Here is a 23,956-nt window from a genome sequence, read left to right as displayed (position 1 = left end):
AACTGAACACCCTAGCCCTGCCCCTTCCCAGAGGCCCCACCCACTGCCCCACCCCTTTCCCGAGGCCCCGTACTTGCTCACTACATTCCCCCCTGCCTCACTCACTTTCACTGGGTGGGGGCAGGGGTGTGGGAGGGGATGAGGGCTCTAACTAGGGGTGTGGGCTGTGGGGTGGGGCCAGAAATGAGGGGTTCAGGGTGCAGGAGGGGGCTCTGGGATGGGGAAGGGAGTTGGGGTGAGGAAGGGGGTGAGTGCTCAGGGGCGGAGCTGGGGATGAGGGGTTTGGGGTGCAGGAGGAGGCTCCTAGCTAGGGTGGGGGTGCCAAGGGATTTTGAATGTGGGAGGGGGCTGCAGGTTGAGGCAGGGGGATGGGGAGTGGGAGGGAATATGGTCTGTGGGTGCAGGCTCTGGGGTGGGGCCAGGGATGAGAATCATAGAATATCACGGTTGGAAGGGACCTCAGGAGGTCATCAGGTCCAACTCCCTTCTCAAACCAGGACCAATCCCCAACTAAATCATCCCAGCCAGGGCTTTGTCAAGCCTGACTTTAAAAACCTCTAAGGAAGGAGATTCTACCACCTCCCTCGGTAACGCAGTCCAGTGCTTCACCGCCCTCCTAGTGAAAAAGTTTTTCCTAATATCCAACCAAAACCGCCCCCACTGCAACTTGAGACCATTGCTTCTTGTTCTGTCATCTGCTACCACTGAGAACAGTCTAGGTCCATCATCTTTAGAACCCCCTTTCAGGTAGTTGAAAGTAGCTATCAAATCCACCCTCATTCTTCTCTTCTGCAGTCTAAACAATCCCAGTTCCCTCAGCCTCTCCTCATAAATCATGTGCTCCAGCTCCCTAATCATTTTTGTTGCCCTCCACTGGACTCTTTCCAATTTTTCCACATCTTTCTTGTAGCATGGGGCCCAAAACTGGACACAGTACTCCAGATGAGGCCTCACCAATGCAGAATAGAGGGGAATGATCATGTCCGTCGGTCTACTGGCAATGCTCCTACTTATACAGCCCAAAATGCTGTTAGCCTTCTTGGCAACAAGAGCACACTGTTGACTCATATCCAGCTTCTCGTCCATTGTAACCCCTAGGTCCTTTTCTGCAGAACTGCTGCCTAGCCACTCGGCCCCTAGTCTGTAGCAGTGCATGGGATTCTTCTGTCCTAAGTGCAGGACTCTGCACTTATCCTTGTTGAACCTCATCAGATTTCTTTTGGCCCAATCCTCTAATTTGTCTAGGTCCCTCTGTATCCTATCCCTACCCTCCAGCATATCTACCACACCTCCCAGTTTAGTGTCATCTGCAAAGTTAATGAGGATGGAATCCATGCCATCCTCCAGATCATGAATGAAGATATTGAACAAAACCGGCCCCAGTTTTTGAGGGGTTTGGGGTGCAGGAGGGGGCTCCAGGATGGGGGAGTGGAACCAAGGCATTCGGAGTGTGGGAGGGGGCTGCGGGCTCTGGGGTGGGGCCAGGGATAAAGGGTTCAGGGTGTGGGAGGGGGTTCTGGGCTGGGACAGGGGGTTGGGGTGCGGGGGGGATGAAGGCTCTAACTGGGGTTGTGGGCTCTGGGGTGGGGCCAGAAATGAGGGGGTCAGGGTGTGGGACGGGGCTCCGGGCTGGGGAATGGAGTTTGGGTGCGGGAGGGGGTGAGGCCTCTGGGGTGCAGGAGGGGGCTCCAAGCTGTGGGGGGTGCCAAGGGATTCGGAATGTGGGAGGGGGCTCCGGGTTGAGGTAGGGGGTTGGAGTATTGGATGGGGTGTGGGCTCTGGGGTTGGGCTGGGGATGAAGGGTTTGGGGTACAGGAGGAGGCTCCAGGCTGGGGGATGGGGCAGAGGGATTCGGAGTGCAGGAGGGGCCTGCAGGTTGAGGTAGGGGGTTGGGGAGTGGGAGGGAATATGGGCTGTGGGTGCGGGCTCTGGGGTTGGGGGTGCAGGAGGGGGCTCCACGATGGGGGGTGGAGCCAAGGGATTCAGAATGCGGGAGGGGGCTGTGGGTTAAGGCAGGGGGTTAGGGTTCAGAAGGCAGTATGGGCTCTGTACTGGGGGTGTGGACTCTGAGGTGGGGGTGTGGGATGAGGGGTTCAGGGTGTGGGAGGGGGCTCAGGGCTGGGGCATGGGTTCATGGTTGGTGCGCGGGCTTACCTCCGGTGGCTCCTGGTCAGCGGCGCAGCAGGGGTGCACAGGCAGGCTTCCTGCTTGTCCTGACTCCATGCTGTGCCCAGAAATGGCCAGCAGGTCCGGCTCCTAGGTGGGGGGGCCAGGAGGCTCAGCACGCTGTTCTCGCCTGCAGACACTGCCCTCCCAGCTCCCATTGGCCGCGGTTCCCGGCCAATGGGAACGTGGAGCCAGTGTTCGGGGCAGCGGCAGTGTGCGGAGCACTGTGGCCCCCTCCCCCCCACCTAGTAGCCGGACCTGCTGGCCACTTCTGGAGTGCAGCACAGTGCCAGGACATGTATGGACGAGCCTGCCTGAGCCCTACAGTACTGCCGACCAGACTTTTAACGGCCCGGTCGGGTGCGCACTGGAGCCACTAGGGTCCCTTTACGACCAGGCATTCAAGTCGAAAACCGGACACCTGGCAACCCTAGCAGTTCCTCAGTGAAATGCGGTTGGAGGGCTCTGCATGGTCCTATGGGATCAGGAAAGTGTTAGTCAAGCTGTGTTTTGTGTCCTCTCTACCAAGAGCCACAGTCAACAGAACTTTAGCCACTTTATACAGAGTTCTAACACCTGGGTGTCCATTCTGTCAGGAATAGCAGAGCCGGTACACCTCTTCCTCTAATTCTTTCGATAAAAGGTCTGAGTGCTGATCAGCTGACAGTCTCAGAAAACTGACAAAGACGAGATGAAGAAAAACAACTCCCAAACTGTCAGGCTTTTCATCTTAAATTTACACCCCGCCCCCATCTGTACCCTCCAAAATGACTCTGCCTGCTAATTAAAATAAATGAGAGAAAACAGGGTCTTGAAGGAGTGCTGGCAATGTTTGCATTTGCAAGTGAAGGAAAGGGCAAGGGGGAGGTGGCTGAGATGGGAAAGAGGGGCAAGGAGTATTCTCCCATAATTACTCAAACCAAGGCCCCACTATAGCAATGCTAATTTCTCCTTAGCAAAACTGTCTGATTTCTCTCCAATGCCCTGTCCCTGTCCATGCTAGATCTTGTTCCAAACAAGCTGCTCAGGGAGTGCTGAGTCAGGCATGCTCACGGGCAATCTCACCATGACATTACAAAAATTAACGATAGAAAAGTTAGTAGCAGCTTATTTCTTTTAGCTGAATCTGCTTTCATACAGGGAAATACAAAAGCCTTGCAGCATCAGAGAAACTCCACCGGCACCTTCCCATGGCAATGCCACCAATCTGCCCTCCCAAGGGGCGATTTTTAACCTCTCTGTATCTCAGTTTCCTCTAAAAGAAAAGGAGTACTTGTGGCACCTTAGAGACTAACCAATTTATTTGAGCATGAGCTTTCGTGAGCTGTAGCTCACGAAAGCTCATGCTCAAATAAATTGGTTAGTCTCTAAGGTGCCACAAGTACTCCTTTTCTTTTTGCGAATACAGACTAACACGGCTGTTACTCTGAAACCTGTCAGTTTCCTCTGTTACAGAACAGAGATAACTACCCTCCCTCCCGCCCCCTTCCTCACACGTTCTTGTTAACTGCTGGAAACGGCCCACCTTGATTATCACTACAAAAGGTTTTCTCCCCTCCCCCCCCCTACTCTCCTGCTGGTAATAGCTCATCTTAAGTGATCACTCTCCTTACAGTGTGCAAGATAAACACACATTTTTTCCATGTTCTGTGTGTATATAAATCTCCTCACTGTATTTTCCACTGAATGCATCTGATGAAGTGAGCTGTAGCTCACGAAAGTTTATGCTCAAATAAATTGGTTAGTCTCTAAGGTGCCACAAGTACTCCTTTTCTTTTTGCAAATACAGACTAACACAGCTGCTACTCTGATAACTGACGGGCATTCTAAGGCTCAGGTAATTCAGATCCTGGGATGAAAGGAACTAAATGATCTCTGTAGTTTACAATGTGCTGTTAACATAGCAGAAATGGTGAACAGAGGGTTTAGATGCGAACAGAAATGTTGTTACGATCCTGTTGTTAGAGATGGGCCAATTCCATAAACTCAAACCTGAACTGCTTTGAACTTCTGAGGTGGTGAGGTGCATATGGGTTAGATTCAAATCTCAGGATCCACTCCTATTAATTTGGTTCTGGGCTGGATTTAAAATGGAAGGGGACTAGTTTCCATCTGGCTCTGCCAGCCTTGGGTAGGCAAAACTCAGTTTTCTCCCACTGACTTCAGCCCACTGAAGTCAGTGGGAGTCTCTCTCTCAGATCAGACTGTCAGGCAGTGAGTTCTGACTGCTTGCCAGGGCTCACCCATATTTCAGGTCTGAACAGATTTCTAGAATGACATTTCCAGAGGCAAAATCAAGAGTTCCTTCAGAGCAGGCGCTTCCTGCTCTGCTCTTCCCTCTCCTTAAAAGGCCAAGCGAATCCTTCTGCCTGTCTGAAGCCAGTTTAGGCTTTATTAGTGAGACGTGTTTTAACTTGTGCCATAGCCCTGGGGCAAGCCCAGACTTTGAGTTTCTGTGCCTCCTGATAAAATGGGTGGGGCCCAGGTTTCCATTTTAATACAAGAAAAGTAACACTGAGCTCAGCAGCTAGACAGGAAGGAGAAGGAAGTGACTCTATGGACCAGATCCTCAGCGAGTGCAAATCAGCCTAGCTCTACTGAAGTCAACACTGAGCTCTCTGGATGTATTTATAATGTTTTAGAAGCCTATATTAATTACAGCCTGCCAGCAACTGGCAGCAAACAGATTATCAAAAATTCATCACTCAGGAACAATATCACCAGCCAGTCACTTAAATAAAGGGACCAGACCCTTGCTAGCATAAATCAGCGTAGCTCCATTGATATCTGTACATTACAGTATTATAGCATTTGATTGCTATCAAAGCACTTTCTTGGTAATGGAACAAAAGAAACCTCTCTATGTTTATTATGGTCAGATAGCATATCTGCTAGTATTGATATCATATTGATCTATATTAAGAAAGAAAGTGCTACAATTTGGTGTAGAAGGAGTAGTCTATGGTGAATGACATTGTAAGGTTACATTTGGAGCTACAGATCTATGTTCTCTTTGTCTTCTTGATCCTCTGAGGGTCTTTGCATCTCTTGTCCACCAATAGCTCTATTTGCAGCCAGGATTTTTCTCTGTTACTGGCCCTGTCTCAGGCCATTAATGGAAAAGAGGCTGAAATACTAAATGGGACTTAATATCTGCTACTTGGTCTGTGGCAGAATATTACTGAAAGGAAGTCATTCATGGTGCTTTTTGCTCTCCTATTTATCTGAGCCAAGATAAATTCGGTCACCGATAGAGTTTTGGCTGTTAGCTTTTTGGTAGGGTAGCTTTTTGCAATGATGCTGCTGGAAAGCACTTTTTTTGGTTCTCTTCTTCTTCCCAGTCATTACCTTTCTTCCTTGTTTTCTTCATTTCTATCTCTGCTCACAGATGAGCTGGGGTTGAGTATAAAGAAACCCTGAATGCACAGTACAAAACCTGAGGGACAGTCAGTTTCCCCACAGAGGCTATTCCATAGATAAGATATTCTGCAGTATGAGACCATTTGTAAGCAGTTGCCTGTTGGGCTACCTCTATGCTACAAGCTAGCGGTGTGATTCCCCAGCTCATGTACACATACGCATGGTAGTAGACGAGAGTCACCATGAGCATAAATAATAGCGTAGCCGTGGGAGCACAGATAGTAGCTGCAGTGCCAAGTACAGACCCACCTGAAGCTCTCATCGAGATATCGGGAGTATGTGGATGTGAGCTGGGGAATCACACCCCTAGCTCGTAGTGTAGACATAAGGCTTGGTCCAGGATCTTTTTGCAGATAGTGCTGAGCAAACAGTCTCATGGCCTGATTCTGATCTTGTTTACACTAGTGACTTTATTGGAATTATTCCTTATTTACATGAGGTTCTCATTTACTAAATGGAACTGATCATGTAGTTCCATCTTTTAATGATCTTTCTCTTTTATTAACCTTCTAATTAACCACTCTTCAGCTCCTCTTGCTCCACGAACCCCCTTCATTGCTGCCCTATTAGCACTTTCAAATAGAGCACTATTCAAACGCATACATCCTGTACAGGATAGAATGAATGGGTAAATTTTTTTCTATATATTCTGGGCTCCATCTTAGAATCATAGAACTGTAGGAAGGAACTTTGAGAGGTCTTCTAGTCCAGTCCCGTACACTCATGGCCTGACTAAGTAATAACTAGACCATCCCTGACAGGTGTTTGTCTAACCTGCTCTTAAAAATCTCCAAGGATGGAGATTCCACAACCTCCCTAGGCAATTTATTCAGTGCTTAACCACTCTGACAGGGAGCTTTTCCTAATGCCCAATCTAAACTACCCTTGCTGCAATTTAAGCCCATTGGTTCTCGTCCTAGCCTCACTTTGGCGCAGTTCAAGGGAAGGAGAAATAAGATGGATCTAACCCACCTTTCCACTCCTCCTCAGTCTGACTGGGGGATTAAATAGCTTCTTAAGGCAATTGAGAGGTGAGACTACAAAACGTGCAGACATATCTAAGCTAGCTTTGATCTAGATAGCTCAAGAAACCACAGCAGGGAAGGAGCAGTAGCACGGGTGTCAGCCGCTCAAGTATTTACCCAGGGTCCCAGACGGTGGGGCTAGTTCACGCAACCACCTTTGCAGCCACAGCTTCGCTGTTATTATTACTCAAGCTAGCTCAGGGAGGTCTACACCTGCTGCAATCAGACCTCCCAATTACAGCATAGACATTTCCTACGTCACAGTGTAATTTAGATGTTGGCTGCAATGGCTCACTAGAGATGGCTGCCCCAGATAAAGATTGGTGTCCCACGTGGTTGTGCAGCATGGCCTTGCCCACTCCTGACACACATGCAGCGGAGGGGGGTGTTGGTGGTGTAGAGCCAACTATGCTGCCTTTATTTTCCCCTCCCCCAAAGAATTTCCGTACAAAAACAGAAGCCTTGGCTGTCCCTCTCAATCAGCTGACTTGCCACTTTCCATGGCCAGTTCTGGGGCCAAGGATCTGGTTCGTTGCACCAAACCCTGAACAAATGGGCAGCATGAAAGAGGATACTAAAAAAGGGTTCTAATTCCTTATGAACCCTGCCTCCTTCCAGGAGGATGGCTATTATTTGTCTTAAAACACAAAATGGTTTCAAGTATCATGGATATTGGAGTGTGTGTTAAATAACCACAAAAACTCTCCAAGGAAAGAACACTAACTTTACCAATGGCTCTAATTATGGGGATTGAGCATGGATTCCTGTTTTCAAAGGTTTTGCATAAAATAATGGTCAGGAGCTACTTCCACAGGGCTTCTGTGAATCTCCTGCTTCACAGTTAATTGAAGGTAGTTTTGTTATTAGGCTGACTGGCTACCAGTTTGGAGCAGGGCTCAGGGTAATTAGGTAATTGAGCCAATTAGCCACTTTCAGCAAGATAAAAGCTGAGTCATAGCTCTGTTTTGGGGTATTTACTCATCTTTTAGCCTAACAGCAAAAAGAGACGAGAGTCAACAGTGTGCCCGTGTTGCCAAGAAGGCCAATGGCATTTTCGGATGTATAAGTAGGGGCATTGCCAGCAGATTGAGGGACGTGATCGTTCCCCTCTATTTGACACTGGTGAGGCCTCATCTGGAGTACTGTGTCCAGTTTTGGGCCCCACACTACAAGAAGGATGTGGATAAATTGGAGAGAGTCCAGCGAAGGGCAACAAAAATGATTAGGGGACTGGAACACATGAGTTATGAGGAGAGGCTGAGGGAACTGGGATTGTTTAGTCTGCAGAAGTGAAGAATGAGGGGGGATTTGATAGTTGCTTTCAACTACCTGAGAGGTGGTTCCAGAGAGGATGGTTCTAGACTATTCTCAGTGGTAGAAGAGGACAGGACAAGGAGTAATGGTCTCAAGTTGCAGTGGGGGAGGTTAGGTTGGATATGAGGAAAAACTTTTTCACTAGGAGGGTGATGAAACACTGGAATGCGTTACCTAGGGAGGTGGTGGAATCTCCTTCCTTAGACGTTTTTAAGGTCAGGCTTGACAAAGCCCTGGCTGGGATGATTTAATTGGGGATTGGTCCTGCTTTGAGCAGGGGGTTGGACTAGATGACCTCCTGAGGTCCCTTCCAACCCTGATATTCTATGATTCTATGATAAATGACTTTTTTTAGAAAACTAAAAGCTTGTTTAAGGTCTAGTGCAGTAGACTGAGCCTCTAGAAGCACACTGCCCTAAACAGAGAAAGGATGGTTTTGTGTTTAAGGCACTGAACTGGGACTTGAAAGATTTGGGTTCAGCTGATAGCTCTTCTGAAGACTCTTTGTGTGACCTTGGGCAAGTCACTTAATTTCAGCATGCTGCAGCTTCCCATCTGTTTAATGAGGATAATGCTGCTTCCCATTTGCCTTGACTATTTAGATCAGGGGCGGGTAAACTTTTTGGCCTTAGGGCCGCATTGGGTTTTGGAAATTGTATGGGGGGCTGGTTAGAGGAGGCTGTGCCTCCCCAAACAGCCAGCCGTGGCCCAGTCCCTGCCCTGCTTCTCGCCCCCTGACCCCCCCTGCCCCGGGACTCCTGCCCCATCCAACCACCCCTTCTCCCTGACTGCCTCCTAGGGACCCCTGCCCCATCCAATCACGCCTTCTCCCTGACTGCCCTCAGAACCCCTGCCGCCCCATCCAACCTCCCCCCGGGACCCCTGCCCCCATTCAACCCCCCGTTCCCCGCCCTCTGACCACCCTGACTCCTATCCACACCCCTGCCCCCGACCACCCCACCCCCCACAAACTCCCCTCCTCTCTATCCAACATCCCCGCTCCCTGCCCCCTTGCTGTGCTGCCTGGAGCACCGGTAGCTGGAGCCGGCCACGCACCGCGCAGCACCGAGCACCGGGTCAGGCCAGGCTCTGCAACTGCGCTGCCCCAGGAGCTCGCAGCCCCCCCACACAGATCATTCTGCTGGCGGCGCAGTGAGCTGAGGCTGTGGGGGAGGGGAACAGTAGGGGAGGGGTCGGGGGGGCCGCAGGCCATATAGTTTGCCCACCTCTGATTTAGATAGTAAGCTCTCCAGGGCAAGACTGTCTCTCATGAAGAGTTTGTACAGAACCTAACACAACTGGCCCCTGATCTCAACTGTAGTCCCTAGGGACTACTTTAATACAAATTAATAATAATATAAATCAATCATTATTTAAAAGCCACAGCTGGGATTTTTTTTTTTTACCATGCATTATGCATGGTATAATGACTTCATGGTTGCAAACATAAAACTACAATAGATTCCCGCTAACCACTTATATGAAGGATACTGACAGAATTCAGGCAGTTCACTTCCATAAACACAGGCCTTTACCACTTGAGCTTCATTGGCTGCTACTCATTTAGAGATTTTTATAGGTCAGCCACCATAGGGAAACATAGTCACAAGAACTTGAGCAAGTGTGACTCTATTTAGCAAAGAACAACTGTGTATGCGAGCACATAGGCATGTGTGCATTGGCACACACACAAACACACCTGCCAGTATGTTACAATGGATTCAGCATGGCACGTAGAGATTATAGGGAGAGATGGAACACATGGACAGTGATGAGCATTGGTGCTCAAAGCCTTCACAGTGAGAACAGACACAATCCCAGGAGGAAGCAGAACTGCACTCCCATCTTACCGCAAAGTAGTTTATAAAGATTTGCTGTATGTTGAGATCACCCCTTAGATCCTGATCAAATGCCCATTAAAACCAGTGGGAGTGGTTCTATTGCCTTCAATGAGCCCTGGGCTCACCAAATTTCACTTGTCAACAACTGCTGCCCTTACACTGCAGCATGATGATCATTAGGGGCACTCGGCTTCCAAGACCCAACAGTGTTTGCAAAGAGACGAGCTTCTGTTGTAACGTTTTCAGAAACCAAAGAAAGGCAATGCCACGGAATGTCTCTCTCTGAAACCAAGTGAGAGCTGTTCCCCAGCTTCAGCCATCAACTTGCCTCTGCATTCAGTTGTGAGATTACACACCGCTGGGGTGTCTATTTATTTCACGAGATACTCATGCTTCTGATTTCCCTAGGGAAACCTAATGCTGGGAGAGTTTATCTTCCTTCACATCAGAGCTGGAGCATATAAGGATCGTTGTCGGTATCCGCTATTTGTTCAATGACATTTTGACATGATGGCATGTGCGCATTCACCCCGTCTTCATATGAATGCAGAATGTAGGCCAGGCTCAAGGTTTCCTTACAAAAAGAATTTTGTTCTCACTTTAGTTCAGGTTTCCATAAGGTTCCTCAGAGTGCTCAATAATGTGAATGTGTTTGTTTAGTGAGGCAGTCACAAGGACTGGTCAGGATGATGAATAAAGAAATGGGTCAGATCCTTGGGTTGGTGGAAATCAATGCAGTTCCATTGAAGCTGTGCTGATTCAGACCAGCGGGGCATCTGGCTCAGTATGTCTGTATGGATTATTTCTGAGTATTCACAAACCCCATTTGTTTTAATGTTTTATTTCTGTTTAGATCTCTCTGCTCCCTCCCCTCTCTGCCACTTACAGATTCCCCCCTCTCCTGCTCCCTGGCACTGTTACACATGCCAGACCCAGCCATTACTGTCATTCATATAAGAACACTACAGGATCTTCGCACTGAAGAGCTCACAATCGCATTCAGACAAATGCAATGCCCAGGTCACATGTCAGAGGGCATGCAGATATAGGGTCAGATTCTGGGCCTCCCTCCAACCCAGCATACACCATATAAATGGGTTAGCATGCCCTCTCCCACCGTTCACTTCTCCCGGCACTCCAACCTCCTTGCTCTTCACAAAAACGCCATCTCCTGCCACACCACTAACCAGTACCACTTCCCTTAGTGCATGAATAGGATAAGCTCTGAACGCCCAGACCCTTACTCAGCCCCCTACTGCCCACCACCATGTGGCTTCTGCTCCTTCACACAACCAGGTCCTACTCCCACCTCTTATCCCAGTATTCTCCATCTTCTGCTCCCCAACACCTCTCCCTGCTCAATATCAGCTCCTAGCCTTTTAAGTTCTTGCTCTCTGGCATCATCCATCTTAGCTTCTGACCCCCACAGCACCTTAGAATCCTCCCCCCACCACAGATACTATAACCCCCTGTGCAGCTCCTGTCCCCCTACCTCTGCCCAACCTCTAGGTGCTGACTTCTCCCCTTTCAGCTGCTCTTGGGAGCCCGTGGGGGACGGCAGGAGGAATCAAGACAATAGGAGCCTTCTCCAATCCATGCAGATCTAGAGGTGGCCAGCAGGGGAAAGCAGGAGGAAACAGATCTGCCATTTGAGCAATCTGAGGGGATGCAGTGCAGGTGACAGCAGCAGAAACTCTGATTTGGTCTCGGGAATACCGCATGTGTCTTCACGGTTTGCATAGTCCCAAGCTCATCTCTAGGTGCAGTTATGAGGCTCTTGAAGGAGACTTCAAGGGAATTATCTTGATGTGGAATATGAGAGGAAGACAGCGAAGGATTTAGAGGAGAGAGACACATGGACAGAGCAGCAGGAGAGTAAGATGACTGTACCATTAGGGGAGCTTTATTGCTGGTTATGGTTAGTATTTCATGATCACGTCTTACTCCCATACTGTACTGAGAAGAGACTGGAGGGAGGTAAATGAAAAGTGCTAACTGGAGATGTGCAGGTATTCTACTGAGTGAAATCAGCATCTCTCCATGGATACTTGGTGAAACCCGGATACCTGCCAACATGCCATACCCTTACAGCATTCCTGGAAATACTCCTCTAGTTTTGATGATCGCAACGCCTTTTCTTTATGACCTCCCCAAATTCCACCTTTCCAGACTCCAACACTGGCAGAATGCCACAGCCTCATTTCTGACATGAGCCATGAAGAAGGAATACACCCTCATCTTCCAACAACGCTATTGTTTCCCCTTTCATGTCAGAATCCAGTGAATAATTTCTTCTTTGTTTTTAAGCCCATCATAAACTTGCTCCAGCCTCCTTCAAAGACCTTGCCAATCTCTGCTACCCACCTACCTCCCCATATTTGCCTCCTCTCTCATGGACCACTAGAGCTGGCTAATTCTCAGAACAATGAATTAGTCAAATACGTTATTCAGTGACAAGCAGCCAATTTAATCAAGCAGTGTGTTCAATTAATAGTATTAAACCAGCTCTATCAGCCCACCCTAAATATACCTTTTCACCCCCACTGCAACTATTTATTATTTTAGGCTGGTATTTCCAAAGTGGCTTAAAGGAGTTAGGTACTCTGATCTCATTGAAATGTAATGGGTGTTGGATGCCTAAAACCCTTAGGCTCCTTTGGAAATCCCAGACTGACTTTTTAAAAAATAGTTAGCATGAGAGATGCTATTAACAGAACAAAATTCTACCATATTGTGCACGGTCTAAGAAATGTGTCACTGACATCACAGCCACGACAAACCTCTATCTGCAGTGATGTCACATCATTCAGAAAGGACCAAGCAGACAGTCAAAGGAATTAGGTTTAAATAAGAATAGACTTGAGGCCAGAAACAAGGCTAGATGTAAAGACATGCCCTGGGAGACATCGAAGGGAGTTTAAGGACTCGCCCCTTTCATGATTGCTAAACACAGTGTGAGTCATGTGCAGAGAAGATTTCCAACTCTTAACTGCTTTCCCATTGCCAAAATTAGCAGGCATGTCCTGACAAACCACTGATTTCACAGGAACATTCCCTTTAAAAAGTGGCACAGAAGGGAAGGCACAGAACTAAGAGCAGAGAAGTTGAACAAACCTCACTTTGTGTGTTTTGGGGCAAGAGGTCAGGATTTTTAAAGGGCACCCAGAGAGATTCCAGCCCTTTTTTGGTAGAAGATCATCTTGGGGGTATGATGTTCATGAATTTATTTTGATTTATAATTTATCTAGGAAAAAACACACCTGTCCCAAGCTATAGGCACTTCTATGATTAATTAAAATTACAATTTAATCAAACCAAACCAGCAGTGTGAACCAGAATATAATAATAAAGTGGAAGCAGACCCACACAATACCCCATCTCACCCACAAGCAGCAGCCCCTGTCATCCCTGTCCCTCCCCAAAAGGGCTGACAGTGGGATTGTCAAAAGCACCCATGAGAGTTCTGAATCTCATGAACAGTCAGCAGGAGCTAGTAACTAACTTAGGCTCCCCTGAAAATTCTAGACTTGGTAAAGGGATCATCCGTATATGGCACCCTGAAGGCCAACAGGTGAAAGCTATTAAAGGTTGGGGGGGAGTAAGGTCCAAATCTGAGAGTCCATCCAGAGGATTTCCACCTAGACTCTACACTGATGCTTCCACTAACTGGAAGCTGATCAAGATTTTTCCCCAACTCCAACAGCATAGGTGGACACCCACTATCAGCCCACAGGTGGTAATGATCACTCCCTGACACTGGCACATTTCTAGCTGCCTTGCCCCAATATGACCCCCAAAAGAGCAATGTGCTCTGTCCCACAGCAAGCTGAGTACTCTGGCCGTAATCCAGCAAACATCTTAAGCATGTGAGCAATCCCATGGGACTCGGCACCTTGCAGGATAGAGTTGCATGAGCATGGAGCCAATAAACATGTGGGTTAGCCACACGGCTGTCATGATAGCCACGTAACTTATTCAGAAAGTTTGTCACCCATAAGGCTATTAAAGTCATTGAGCAGTCTCAGTCCCTACATCCCACCCTGGTGAAAAGGCCCCAGAGGCTTCTTGGTTTCAAGGGACATCACTCGTTTTAGTGCCAAAGTCACCCCTCACTTCTATTGTTAAAAAATACACCAGAAGCAAAGAATCATGAAACAGAGGCTACAGAAAGCCTTCTGTACACTAAAGAAAGGGATTTTACAGAACTAAAAATATTTTTACAGAATAATTTGTGTGTCCCTCATTTCTGGTCACTTTCACACACCTCACCCCACATTTGAGCCCTGGCAGGCTGAGGTGTGTGGTGGGGAACAACTTCAGCTCACACAGAGACTTTGCAATGCAGCCAAGAAATCACTTCACCAGGCCTAGTCCCAGCTTCACTCCACCCTGGGACACTGGATTCAATCCATCTGTGAGGTGAGAAACTACCTATATTTAAGACTGAATAAACAGCGTGGCCATAATGCCATGACCTCACTGATCCCCCTTTAGCCTCATGCTACACAAAATATTCACCCAACATTAACTGTAACGGGCACCAACTGTGGTAAACCAAAGCAATGACATCAAATCAGGTTTCAGTAAAACACAAGCAAGATCCGTGGCCTCAGTTAAATCTGGACCGTCCACACCTTATTAACCCTTAACCTCATTTAACAGCATAAACAACATCCCAACCTTTTAAAAGTTAACTACTGGCAAAAACCAATGGTGGTATCTCAATTCCAGTTTAGGCCAAACTCATAACTTCTCCCTGCACTGTCTCCCCTCGCCAATGATCCCCACCTCAGGCCCTCATAGCACCAGCCCCACTACAGTAGCTATTGAAGGTATGTAGCTGCTAAAGTTGGCTGAATAAGGACAAGGAATTCAAGGGTGTGCTGCAAAAGCCATCTCGGCAAATCCCTCAGTCCCCAGGAAGCACACAATTGCATCACCACCATCGCTAAGCCCTCCCTTCTTGTGAGCGTCTCGTCTTTGGCGAAAGTGTTAATAGAAGCAGGTGTGGTCAGGAATGACCTGGGAGATCAGAGAATGACTGAACCATGACTCATGCCTCGTCCCGGCCCAGAACTGACCAGTCTGCATCTTAAATACCGTACATCACTCTAACGTGCATTGCAATGGCACCAGAACCAGGAAACAATGGACACCACTGCTGACCGCGCATGTCTTCATACTCACACTCAGCAGGAGGCCCTTGTTTTCTTTGATGGCACCTATACAGCCGACGAAGCCGATGATCATGACAAAAGTCCCTGTGACAATCAGCAGGTTGGCAGCCGACAGGGATGGGAAAGAAGAGGAGAGGGTAGCAAAGTTCCCTTGGGTAACAGCCAGCCAGATACCAACTCCAAGGATCCCGCAGCCTCCCAGCTGGGAAAACAAAGAAACTCCGTCAGAGCATCCTTTATTAGTATAATTTTTATCATCTATATCACAGTAGTCTCTAGAGGTCCCATTGTACTAGGCCCTGTACACACACACACACACACACACAGAGTAAGAGATCATTCCTCCCCTAAACTGCTTTTAGACTAAATACAACAAGACAAAGGGTGGAGGAAAGAATCAGTATTATCCCCATTTTACTGATGGGGAAACTCAGGCACGATGATGTGACCTGATTAAGACATGCTGCGTCTGTGGCAGAGTCAGAACCCAGATCTCCTGAGTCTCAGTCCAGTGTCCTAACCACAAGGGCAACCTCTTCTTCCTTCCTTCTCTGAGGGAAAAGCAGGCACTCTGGGAGGCAAGGGTGAAACTCCCATAATTTCTGGTCTGGTTGTGGGCCAAAATAGCCCCAGGCACTATTTAGGCAGCTCAGAGAACTGCACATAAAGTAGTGTGTGCTACACCCCCTCTGCCTCTTACCCATGACACACAATCTCCCACTCCTGGTATGCCGCATACATCAAGGCTTGCAAGAGGGACTGCATAGTGCTCCTTATGGCTATCCTAGGCAGTGCCTGTCCTAGGGAAATTCTCCATGGCCAATTAAGGGGGGAGGGTTACCGCATACAGGGGCTGTAGTGGGAGAAAGGATCCCTCCACTAGTATTGCAAATAATGACACTGATCACCCGTATTGTGGCTTAGTTACTTTGATAATTCAATGCTCAGCAGAGAACTTGAAGACTCCTTAGGCTGGTCACGGTTCCCCAGATACATAAAAAGTGGAACGGCTGCACTAAGGTGTGGGCAGGCTCCACCACAAAAACAACATCTAGGGTGGCTATATTCACTGGGACTTTTTAAAAAATGTGTTCATTTATCAGCCTGCTGTTTATAATTGTGAGAAAGCCCACAGAACTGTAGCAATTCAAGTAAAGCTGTGAAATTAAATAGACTTAAACAAAGGGGATTTCATTTGATAATAGTCCCACAGCAGAGCATCACTTAGGTTTCTTTCAGTCTCTCTCTTTAAAATAACTGATTTTTTATTGAGTTTTATAATTGCACTTTATTATCTAAAATCAATTAAAGGCTGGGAAGGAAACCATGTTCACATAGTAATAAGTCACATGTGTCATTCTCTTTCAGATGCATATCAATTAAATGTCTGCATAAAGTGGGTGAACATAAGGCAAATCATGAACTAGGAAAGGAAAGAGAAAGAGCTAGCCGCAAACTCGGGCATTAGACCTCAGAAATGAAAGAGAGAAAAAAATCCAAGGAAACTGCAAAGTAATCACTCAGTTTGTATAACTCTAATCAGTTATTTAGGGCTGGATTGTGCACCTGCGCTGCCCCCATCCCCTCTGAGAGCCAGCGCAGAGCCACACAGCTCAAGGCAAGGCTGAGGAAAGGTGCACAGACTGCACCATCTTTTAGTATGTTTTAGCTTGTTCCCTCAATTGCTCCCCAACATCTTTGGCAGGGTGGTAAAGGGCTGCGGCAATACCTCACACCAGCCCCATGAGATCAGCCGATTGTCATATAGAGGAAATAGTCCTTGTGTTTCCTTCAAACATAGGGACTACAATTGTCCTTATGTGGGATGCCTGCATGTCAAACAGCTTCTTATGCTCCAAAAGATTTAGAAAACCTGACCTACAAGCAGAGGTTAAAAAAACAGGCCTTTTAAGTTCAGAGACAAGACGACGGGGGGGGGGGGGGAGGGTGATAAGTCTTCCAATATTTTAAGGGCTGTTATAAAGAGGACTGTGACCAATTGTTCTCCATGTCCACTGAAGGTAGGACAAGAACCAATGGGCTTAATCTGCAGCAAGGGAGATTTAGGTTAGATATTAGGAAACACTTTCCAATGACAAGGGTAGTTAAGCTCTGGAATAGGCTTCCAAGGGAGGTTGGGGAGTCCCCATCATCGGAAGCTTTTAAAAACAAGTTGGACAAACATCTGTCAGGGATGGTCTAGGTTAACGTGGTCCTGCCACAGCACAAGGGGCTGGACTTAATGACTTCTCAAGGTCCCTTCCAGCCCTACATTTGTATGATTCTATCTCCTGCCACACATCTTGCACAAGAGCCAGGGACAATTCAGCCCATATGATTCCCACAATTATATACAATATATGTACACACTAACCAATCCATGCATCATGCGGTCACTGCCAAGATTTCCAAAGAGGTGTAGTTTAACTAAACAATTTGTTTAAGTGTTCATGCTTCAGGTACCATCCTTCCCCTTAGTCATTGTTTAGTGCGCTTCAAGGAGCAATGAAAATAAGCAAAGGAAACAACAGCTTAAGAAAAATCTCTTAAGCATAAACGTCTATTATACTGTGGAACAGCATCTACAGAGAATCCCAAGGCTGGAATCAGCTACAACTGGACTGGTCAAAACAACTGAAATACACTCTCAGGACATTCCTGCCCTAGCAGGGAAAATAGGCGCAAATACCCCATAGCTTTTTCTTTCTCCCCAATTTCTATGATTCTATACCTCAGAATCAGCCTCTGAGCACTGGGCACAACAAAGCTACACAAATGTCTCAATTAGGCAGTAACGAGTGCAAATCCCCAGGAGCACCGGAGGTATCCATTTGCAATCCATTTAGCTATTATCTTTAATACAGTGCTTATGAAATTCCAAAGCACCAATAAAATGCAGCATATGTCATCCCCGTATCAGAGCCCTTATCATTGTTATTTTGTTGCCTTGACTGATACGGAATGTATATGACTGTACTTTGTAATCTGCATGAAGTGCGTCTCACTAGTAAGCATTATTATTCATGCGGCAGCTGAAAGATTTGATTGCAGCAACCATTCCAGCATCACCTCTTAAATTCTTTGCCATATGAAGGGCATAAAGCTATACGAAGTCCTTCCAACACCATTGCCCCTAGGATCCTAGATTTCCCCAAAGACACCTCTAGCATCAGACATTTAGTTATGAGTACATTGATCCTGCTCTCAAAAATCACTCCACACCAACGCATGTTCAAACAGAAGCACGTGTACATGCAAATGCTGGGGTTTGCGGGTGTACCCATTTAGTCCAGAGCTGAAAACTTAAGGCCAGTTTGTCAGCCCATGTAGATCACCATAGCTCCGTTAACTTCAATAGAGCTACATCAATTTATACGAGCTGACGATCAGGCACAGAGGCTTTAGACGTCTAAAAGGAAAAGTTGATTAACCAAAGCTGGCAGTCTGGAGAAAATCTCACCAGCATTCCAGTGTCTTGGGAATGACTCTTTCAGCAATAGGCCCAACTAACTCACTCTGACCCACAACAGGGGATTTCACAAAGCCCTTCTCATGGGAAATGACAACAGTGCCCAATCCTTCTGACTCCAGTTATGCTCATTCCTCCCACATTCCAAACCGTTCCCCGCTTAGAGTGCCCCACATCAAAACCACAACATGGCAATCTCTGTCCTGAAAGGCAGGGACTCCCTTTAGAGCTAAGCAATGCAGCTCTTTTAGGCCCTGATTCCACAAGGCACATAAGCACACTCTCTATTCATGAAAGCACTTAGGTATATGCTTAATTTTAAGCATGCATTTATGTTTCCTTGACTTCAGCAGCACTTAAGCATTTGCTTATGCACTTTTCTGAACAGGACCCTAAGGGTCTGATCCAAAGCTCAGCCCTGGTCTACACTAGGACTTTAGGTCGAATTTAGCAGCGTTAAATCCATTTAAACCTGCACCCGTCCACACAGTGAAGCCCTTTATTTCGACTTAAAGGGCTCTTAAAATCGATTTCCTTACTCCACCCCTGACAAGTGGATTAGCGCTTAAATCGACGTTCCCAGCTCGAATTTGGGGTACTGTGGACACAATTCGATGGTATTGGCCTCCGGGAGCTATCCCAGAGTGCTCCATTCTGACCGCTCTGGACAGCACTCTCAACTCAGATGCACTGGCCAGGTAGACAGGAAAAGAACCGCGAACTTTTGAATCTCATTTCCTGTTTGGCCAGCGTGGCAAGCTGCAGGTGACCATGCAGAGCTCATCAGCACAGGTGACCATGATGGAGTCCCAGAATCGCAAAAGAGCTCCAGCATGGACCGAACGGGAGGTACGGGATCTGATCGCTGTTTGGGGAGAGGAATCCGTGCTATCAGAACTCCGTTCCAGTTTTCGAAATGCCAAAACCTTTGTGAAAATCTCCCAGGGCACGAAGGACAGAGGCCATAACAGGGACCCGAAGCAGTGCCGTGTGAAACTGAAGGAGCTGAGGCAAGCCTACCAGAAAACCAGAGAGGCGAACAGCCGCTCTGGGTCAGAGCCCCAAACATGCCGCTTCTATGATGAGCTGCATGCCATTTTAGGGGGTTCAGCCACCACTACCCCAGCCGTGTTGTTTGACTCCTTCAATGGAGATGGAGGCAATACGGAAGCAGGTTTTGGGGACGAAGAAGATGATGATGAGGAGGAGGTTGTAGATAGCTCACAGCAAGCAAGCGGAGAAACCGGTTTTCCCGACAGCCAGGAACTGTTTCTCACCCTAGACCTGGAGCCAGTACCCCCCGAACCCACCCAAGGCTGCCTCCTGGACCCAGCAGGCGGAGAAGGGACCTCTGGTGAGTGTACCTTTTAAAATGCTATACATGGTTTAAAAGCAAGCATGTGAAAGGATTACTTTGCCCTGGCATTTGCGGTTCTCCTAGATGTAGTCCTAAAGCCTTTGCAAAAGGTTTCTGGGGAGGGCAGCCTTATTTCGTCCTTCATGGTAGGACACTTTTATCACTCCAGGCCAGTAACACATACTCGGGAATCACTGTAGAACAAAGCATTGCAGTGTATGTTTGCTGGCATTCAACCAAAATCCGTTCTTTCTCTCTCTGTGTTATCCTCAGGAGAGTGAGATATAATTCATGGTCACCTGGTTGAAATAGGGTGCTTTTCTTCAGGGACACATTCCTGCTGGGCTGTTTGCCTGTGGCTGAACAGAAATGTTCCCCGCTGTTAGCCACGGGGAGGGGGGAGGGTTGAGGGGGTAGTCACGCGGTGGGAGGAGGCAAAATGCGACCTTGTAACGAAAGCACATGTGCTATGTATGTAATGTTAACAGCAAGGTTTACCCTGAAAGAGTGTAGCGACTGTTTTATAAAATGTGTCTTTTTAAATACCGCTGTCCCTTTTTTTTTCTCCACCAGCTGGATGTGTTTCAATGATCACAGGATCTTCTCCTTCCCAGAGGCTAGTGAAGCTTAGAAAGAAAAAAAAACGCACTCGAGATGAAATGTTCTCTGAGCTAATGCTGTCCTCCCACACTGACAGAGCACAGACGAATGCGTGGAGGCAAATAATGTCAGAGTGCAGGAAAGCACAAAATGACCGGGAGGAGAGGTGGAGGGCTGAAGAGAGTAAGTGGCGGGCAGAAGACAGGGCTGAAGCTCAAATGTGGCGGCAGCGTGATGAGAGAAGGCAGGATTCAATGCTGAGGCTGCTGCAGGACCAAACCAGAATGCTCCAGTGTATGGTTGAGCTGCAGCAAAGGCAGCTGGAGCACAGACTGCCACTGCTGCCCCTCTGTAACCAACCGCCCTCCTCCCCAAGTTCCATAGCCTCCACACCCAGACGCCCAAGAACGCGGTGGGGGGGCCTCCGGCTAACCAGCGACTCCACAACAGAGGATTGCCCAAAAAAAAGAAGGCTGTCATTCAATAAATTTTAAAGTTGTAAACTTTTAAAGTGCTGTGCTTAAAGTGCTGTGTGGCATTTTCCTTCCCTCCTCCACCACCCCTCCTGGGATACCTTGGTAGTCATCCCCCTATTTGTGTGATGAATGAATAACGAATGCATGACTGTGAAGCAGCAATGACTTTATTGCCTCTGCAAGCGGTGATTAAAGGGAGGAGGGGAGGGTGGTTAGCTTACAGGGAAGTAGAGTGAACCAAGGGGCGGGGGGTTTCATCAAGGAGAAACAAACAGAACTTTCACACTGTAGCCTGGCCAGTCATGAAACTGGTTTTCAAAGCTTCTCTGATGCGTACCGCGCCCTCCTGAGCTCTTCTAACTGCCCTGGTGTCTGGCTGCGCGTAACCAGCAGCCAGGCGATTTGCCTCAATCTCCCACCCCGCCATAAACGTCTCCCCCTTACTCTCACAGATATTGTGGAGCACACAGCAAGCAGTAATAACAGTGGGAATATTGGTTTCGCTGAGGTCTAAGCGAGTCAGTAAACTGCGCCAGCGCGCCTTTAAACGTCCAAATGCACATTCTACCACCATTCTGCACTTGCTCAGCCTGTAGTTGAACAGCCCCTGACTACTGTCCAGGCTGCCTGTGTACGGCTTCATGAGCCATGGCATTAAGGGGTAGGCTGGGTCCCCAAGGATACATATAGGCATTTCAACATCCCCAACAGTTATTTTCTGGTCTGGGAAGAAAGTCCCTTCCTGCAGCTTTTGAAACAGACCAGAGTTCCTGAAGATGCGAGCGTCATGCACCTTTCCCGGCCATCCCACGTTGATGTTGGTGAAACGTCCCTTGTGATCCACCAGAGCTTGCAGCACTATTGAAAAGTACCCCTTGCGGTTTATGTACTCGGCGGCTTGGTGCTCCGGTGCCAAGATAGGGATATGGGTTCCGTCTATCGCCCCACCACAGTTAGGGAATCTCACTGCAGCAAAGCCATCCACTATGACCTGCACATTTCCCAGGGTCACTACCCTTGATATCAGCAGATCTTTGATTGCGTGAGCTACTTGCATCACAGCAGCCCCCACAGTAGATTTGCCCACTCCAAATTGATTCCCAACTGACCGGTAGCTGTCTGGCGTTGCAAGCTTCCACAGGGCTATCGCCACTCGCTTCTCAACTGTGAGGGCTGCTCTCATCCTGGTATTCATGCGCTTCAGGGCAGGGGAAAGCAAGTCACAAAGTTCCATGAAAGTGCCCTTACGCATGCGAAAGTTTCGCAGCCACTGGGAATCGTCCCAGACCTGCAACACTATGCGGTCCCACCAGTCTGTGCTTGTTTCCCGAGCCCAGAATTGGCGTTCCACAGCATGAACCTGCCCCATTAGCACCATGATGCATGCATTGGCAGGGCCCATGCTTTCAGAGAAATCTGTGTCCATGTCCTGATCACTCACGGGACCGCGCTGACGTCGCCTCCTCGCCCGGTATCGCGTTGCCATGTTCTGGTGCTGCATATACTGCTGGATAATGCGTGTGGTGGTTGATGTGCTCCTAATTGCCAAAATGAGCTCAGCGGCCTCCATGCTTGCCTTGGTATGGCGTCCGCACAGAAAGAAGGCGCGGAACGATTGTCTGCCGTTGCTCTGACGGAGGGAGGGGCGACTGACGACACGGCTTACAGGGTTGGCTTCAGGGAGCTAAAATCAACAAAGGGTGTGCCTGTACATCAAGGAGTATTTCAGGCAGGACTGCACGGAGGGTTCCAATAAGAAATGGTGCACCAAAGTTATCGTTGTTATTGGAACAAGGAGGTTAGCCTGGCCTCTGATTGATACATGGCTAGATTAACCTCGCTGCGCCTTCTCTGTGACTGACTGCAGTGTGATCTAGACAGGGGAGGAGGAAAATGAGTCCAAAACAAATCTGGTCTATGTCTTGTTCTGACCCACTCCATCGATCCTTTACATTTTTGGCTGGCAGCAGACAAAAAAGGCGCGAAATGATTGTCTGCCCTTGCTTTCACGGGGGGAGGGAGGGTGGGAACGGGGTCCTGGCGATATGTACCCAGAACCACCCGCGACAATGTTTTAGCCCCATCAGGCATTGGGATATCAACCCAGAATTCCAATGGGCAGCGGAGACTGCGGGAACTGTGGGATAGCTACCCACAGTGCAACGCTCCAGAAGTCGACGCTTGCCTCGGTACTGTGGAAGCGCTCTGCCGAGTTAATGCACTTAATGCACTTAGAGCATTTTCTGTGGGGACACACACACTCGAATATATAAAACCGATTTAAAAAAAACCGACTTCTATAAATTCGACCTAATTTCGTAGTGTAGACATACCCTCACTGATGTCAATGGGAGTCTTCCAGTGGGCTTTGAGTCTGGTCCCAAGTGACCAAATGGACCGTTGCTAAGCAACTTGAGATACACTGGCCCTTACCATTCTCTGAGCACAAGCGGCTGCCTCTGCCATCCTGTGGATTTGAGAGACCTTGTTTATTTACATTATAGATTTTGGAACAAAGAGAGACTAACGTAGAAGTTTTGTTGCAGTTGATTCCCTGCTGCCTGCCTGTCTGTTTTGATTTCTACTTGACATCTAAGGAGCTGCAATTTATGGATAATTTTACTCTGTTATTTATGTTGTTCTTTTCCTCCTGGTTTGTGCCAAACACTTGGAGGAAGAGTGATGAGATGATAGCTCTTGACAGCTTTCAGGGATTGCTGTGATGTGAAATAAAACAAAAACAAAATCACTAACAGGGCTGCTTTTATCAGCTTTCCTGTGTCCAAGAAGGCTCCAAAATTGTCATGGCTAAAGGAGACACTAATCACTGAAACAAAAGAGCAGCAGAAAGACTGTGGAAGTGGTGTGATATATTGGCAAATAAATATAAGCCCGTATTGAGTTCATGTGGCAGATGAGAGACAGAACTTGCTTATCAAAGATGACACCATATGCCAGATTTCTGATTATGGCTTCACTCATTCTCCTTTGAATTAAAAATTATACCTGACACTGGGACCCAAGAGATTTGGGTTCAATTCTTGGCTCTGCCACACACTTCCTGCTGGGAATCTTAGACAAGTCGCTTGATCTCTCTGTGCTGTAGTTTGC

At 47.9% G+C, this 23,956-nt stretch overlaps 1 protein-coding gene across 5 annotated transcripts in view; it reads right to left on the bottom strand.

Moving 5' to 3' along the window:
• TSPAN4 (tetraspanin 4) overlaps nucleotides 1-23,956 on the bottom strand; it is a 518,185-nt gene that overhangs the window by 79,545 nt on the left and 414,684 nt on the right. For all 5 annotated transcript variants that reach the window (XM_073347184.1, XM_073347181.2, XM_073347185.2 and 2 more), the window contains one exon: nucleotides 14,954-15,145. In XM_073347184.1, the coding sequence (XP_073203285.1) occupies nucleotides 14,954-15,145 (192 nt within the window). The remainder of the gene's footprint in view (nucleotides 1-14,953; nucleotides 15,146-23,956) is intronic.

The sequence above is a fragment of the Lepidochelys kempii genome, chromosome 6 (assembly GCF_965140285.1).
Source record: "Lepidochelys kempii isolate rLepKem1 chromosome 6, rLepKem1.hap1, whole genome shotgun sequence".
NCBI classification, from domain to species: Eukaryota; Metazoa; Chordata; order Testudines; family Cheloniidae; genus Lepidochelys; species Lepidochelys kempii.
This window is presented reverse-complemented; position numbering and strand designations above follow the sequence as displayed.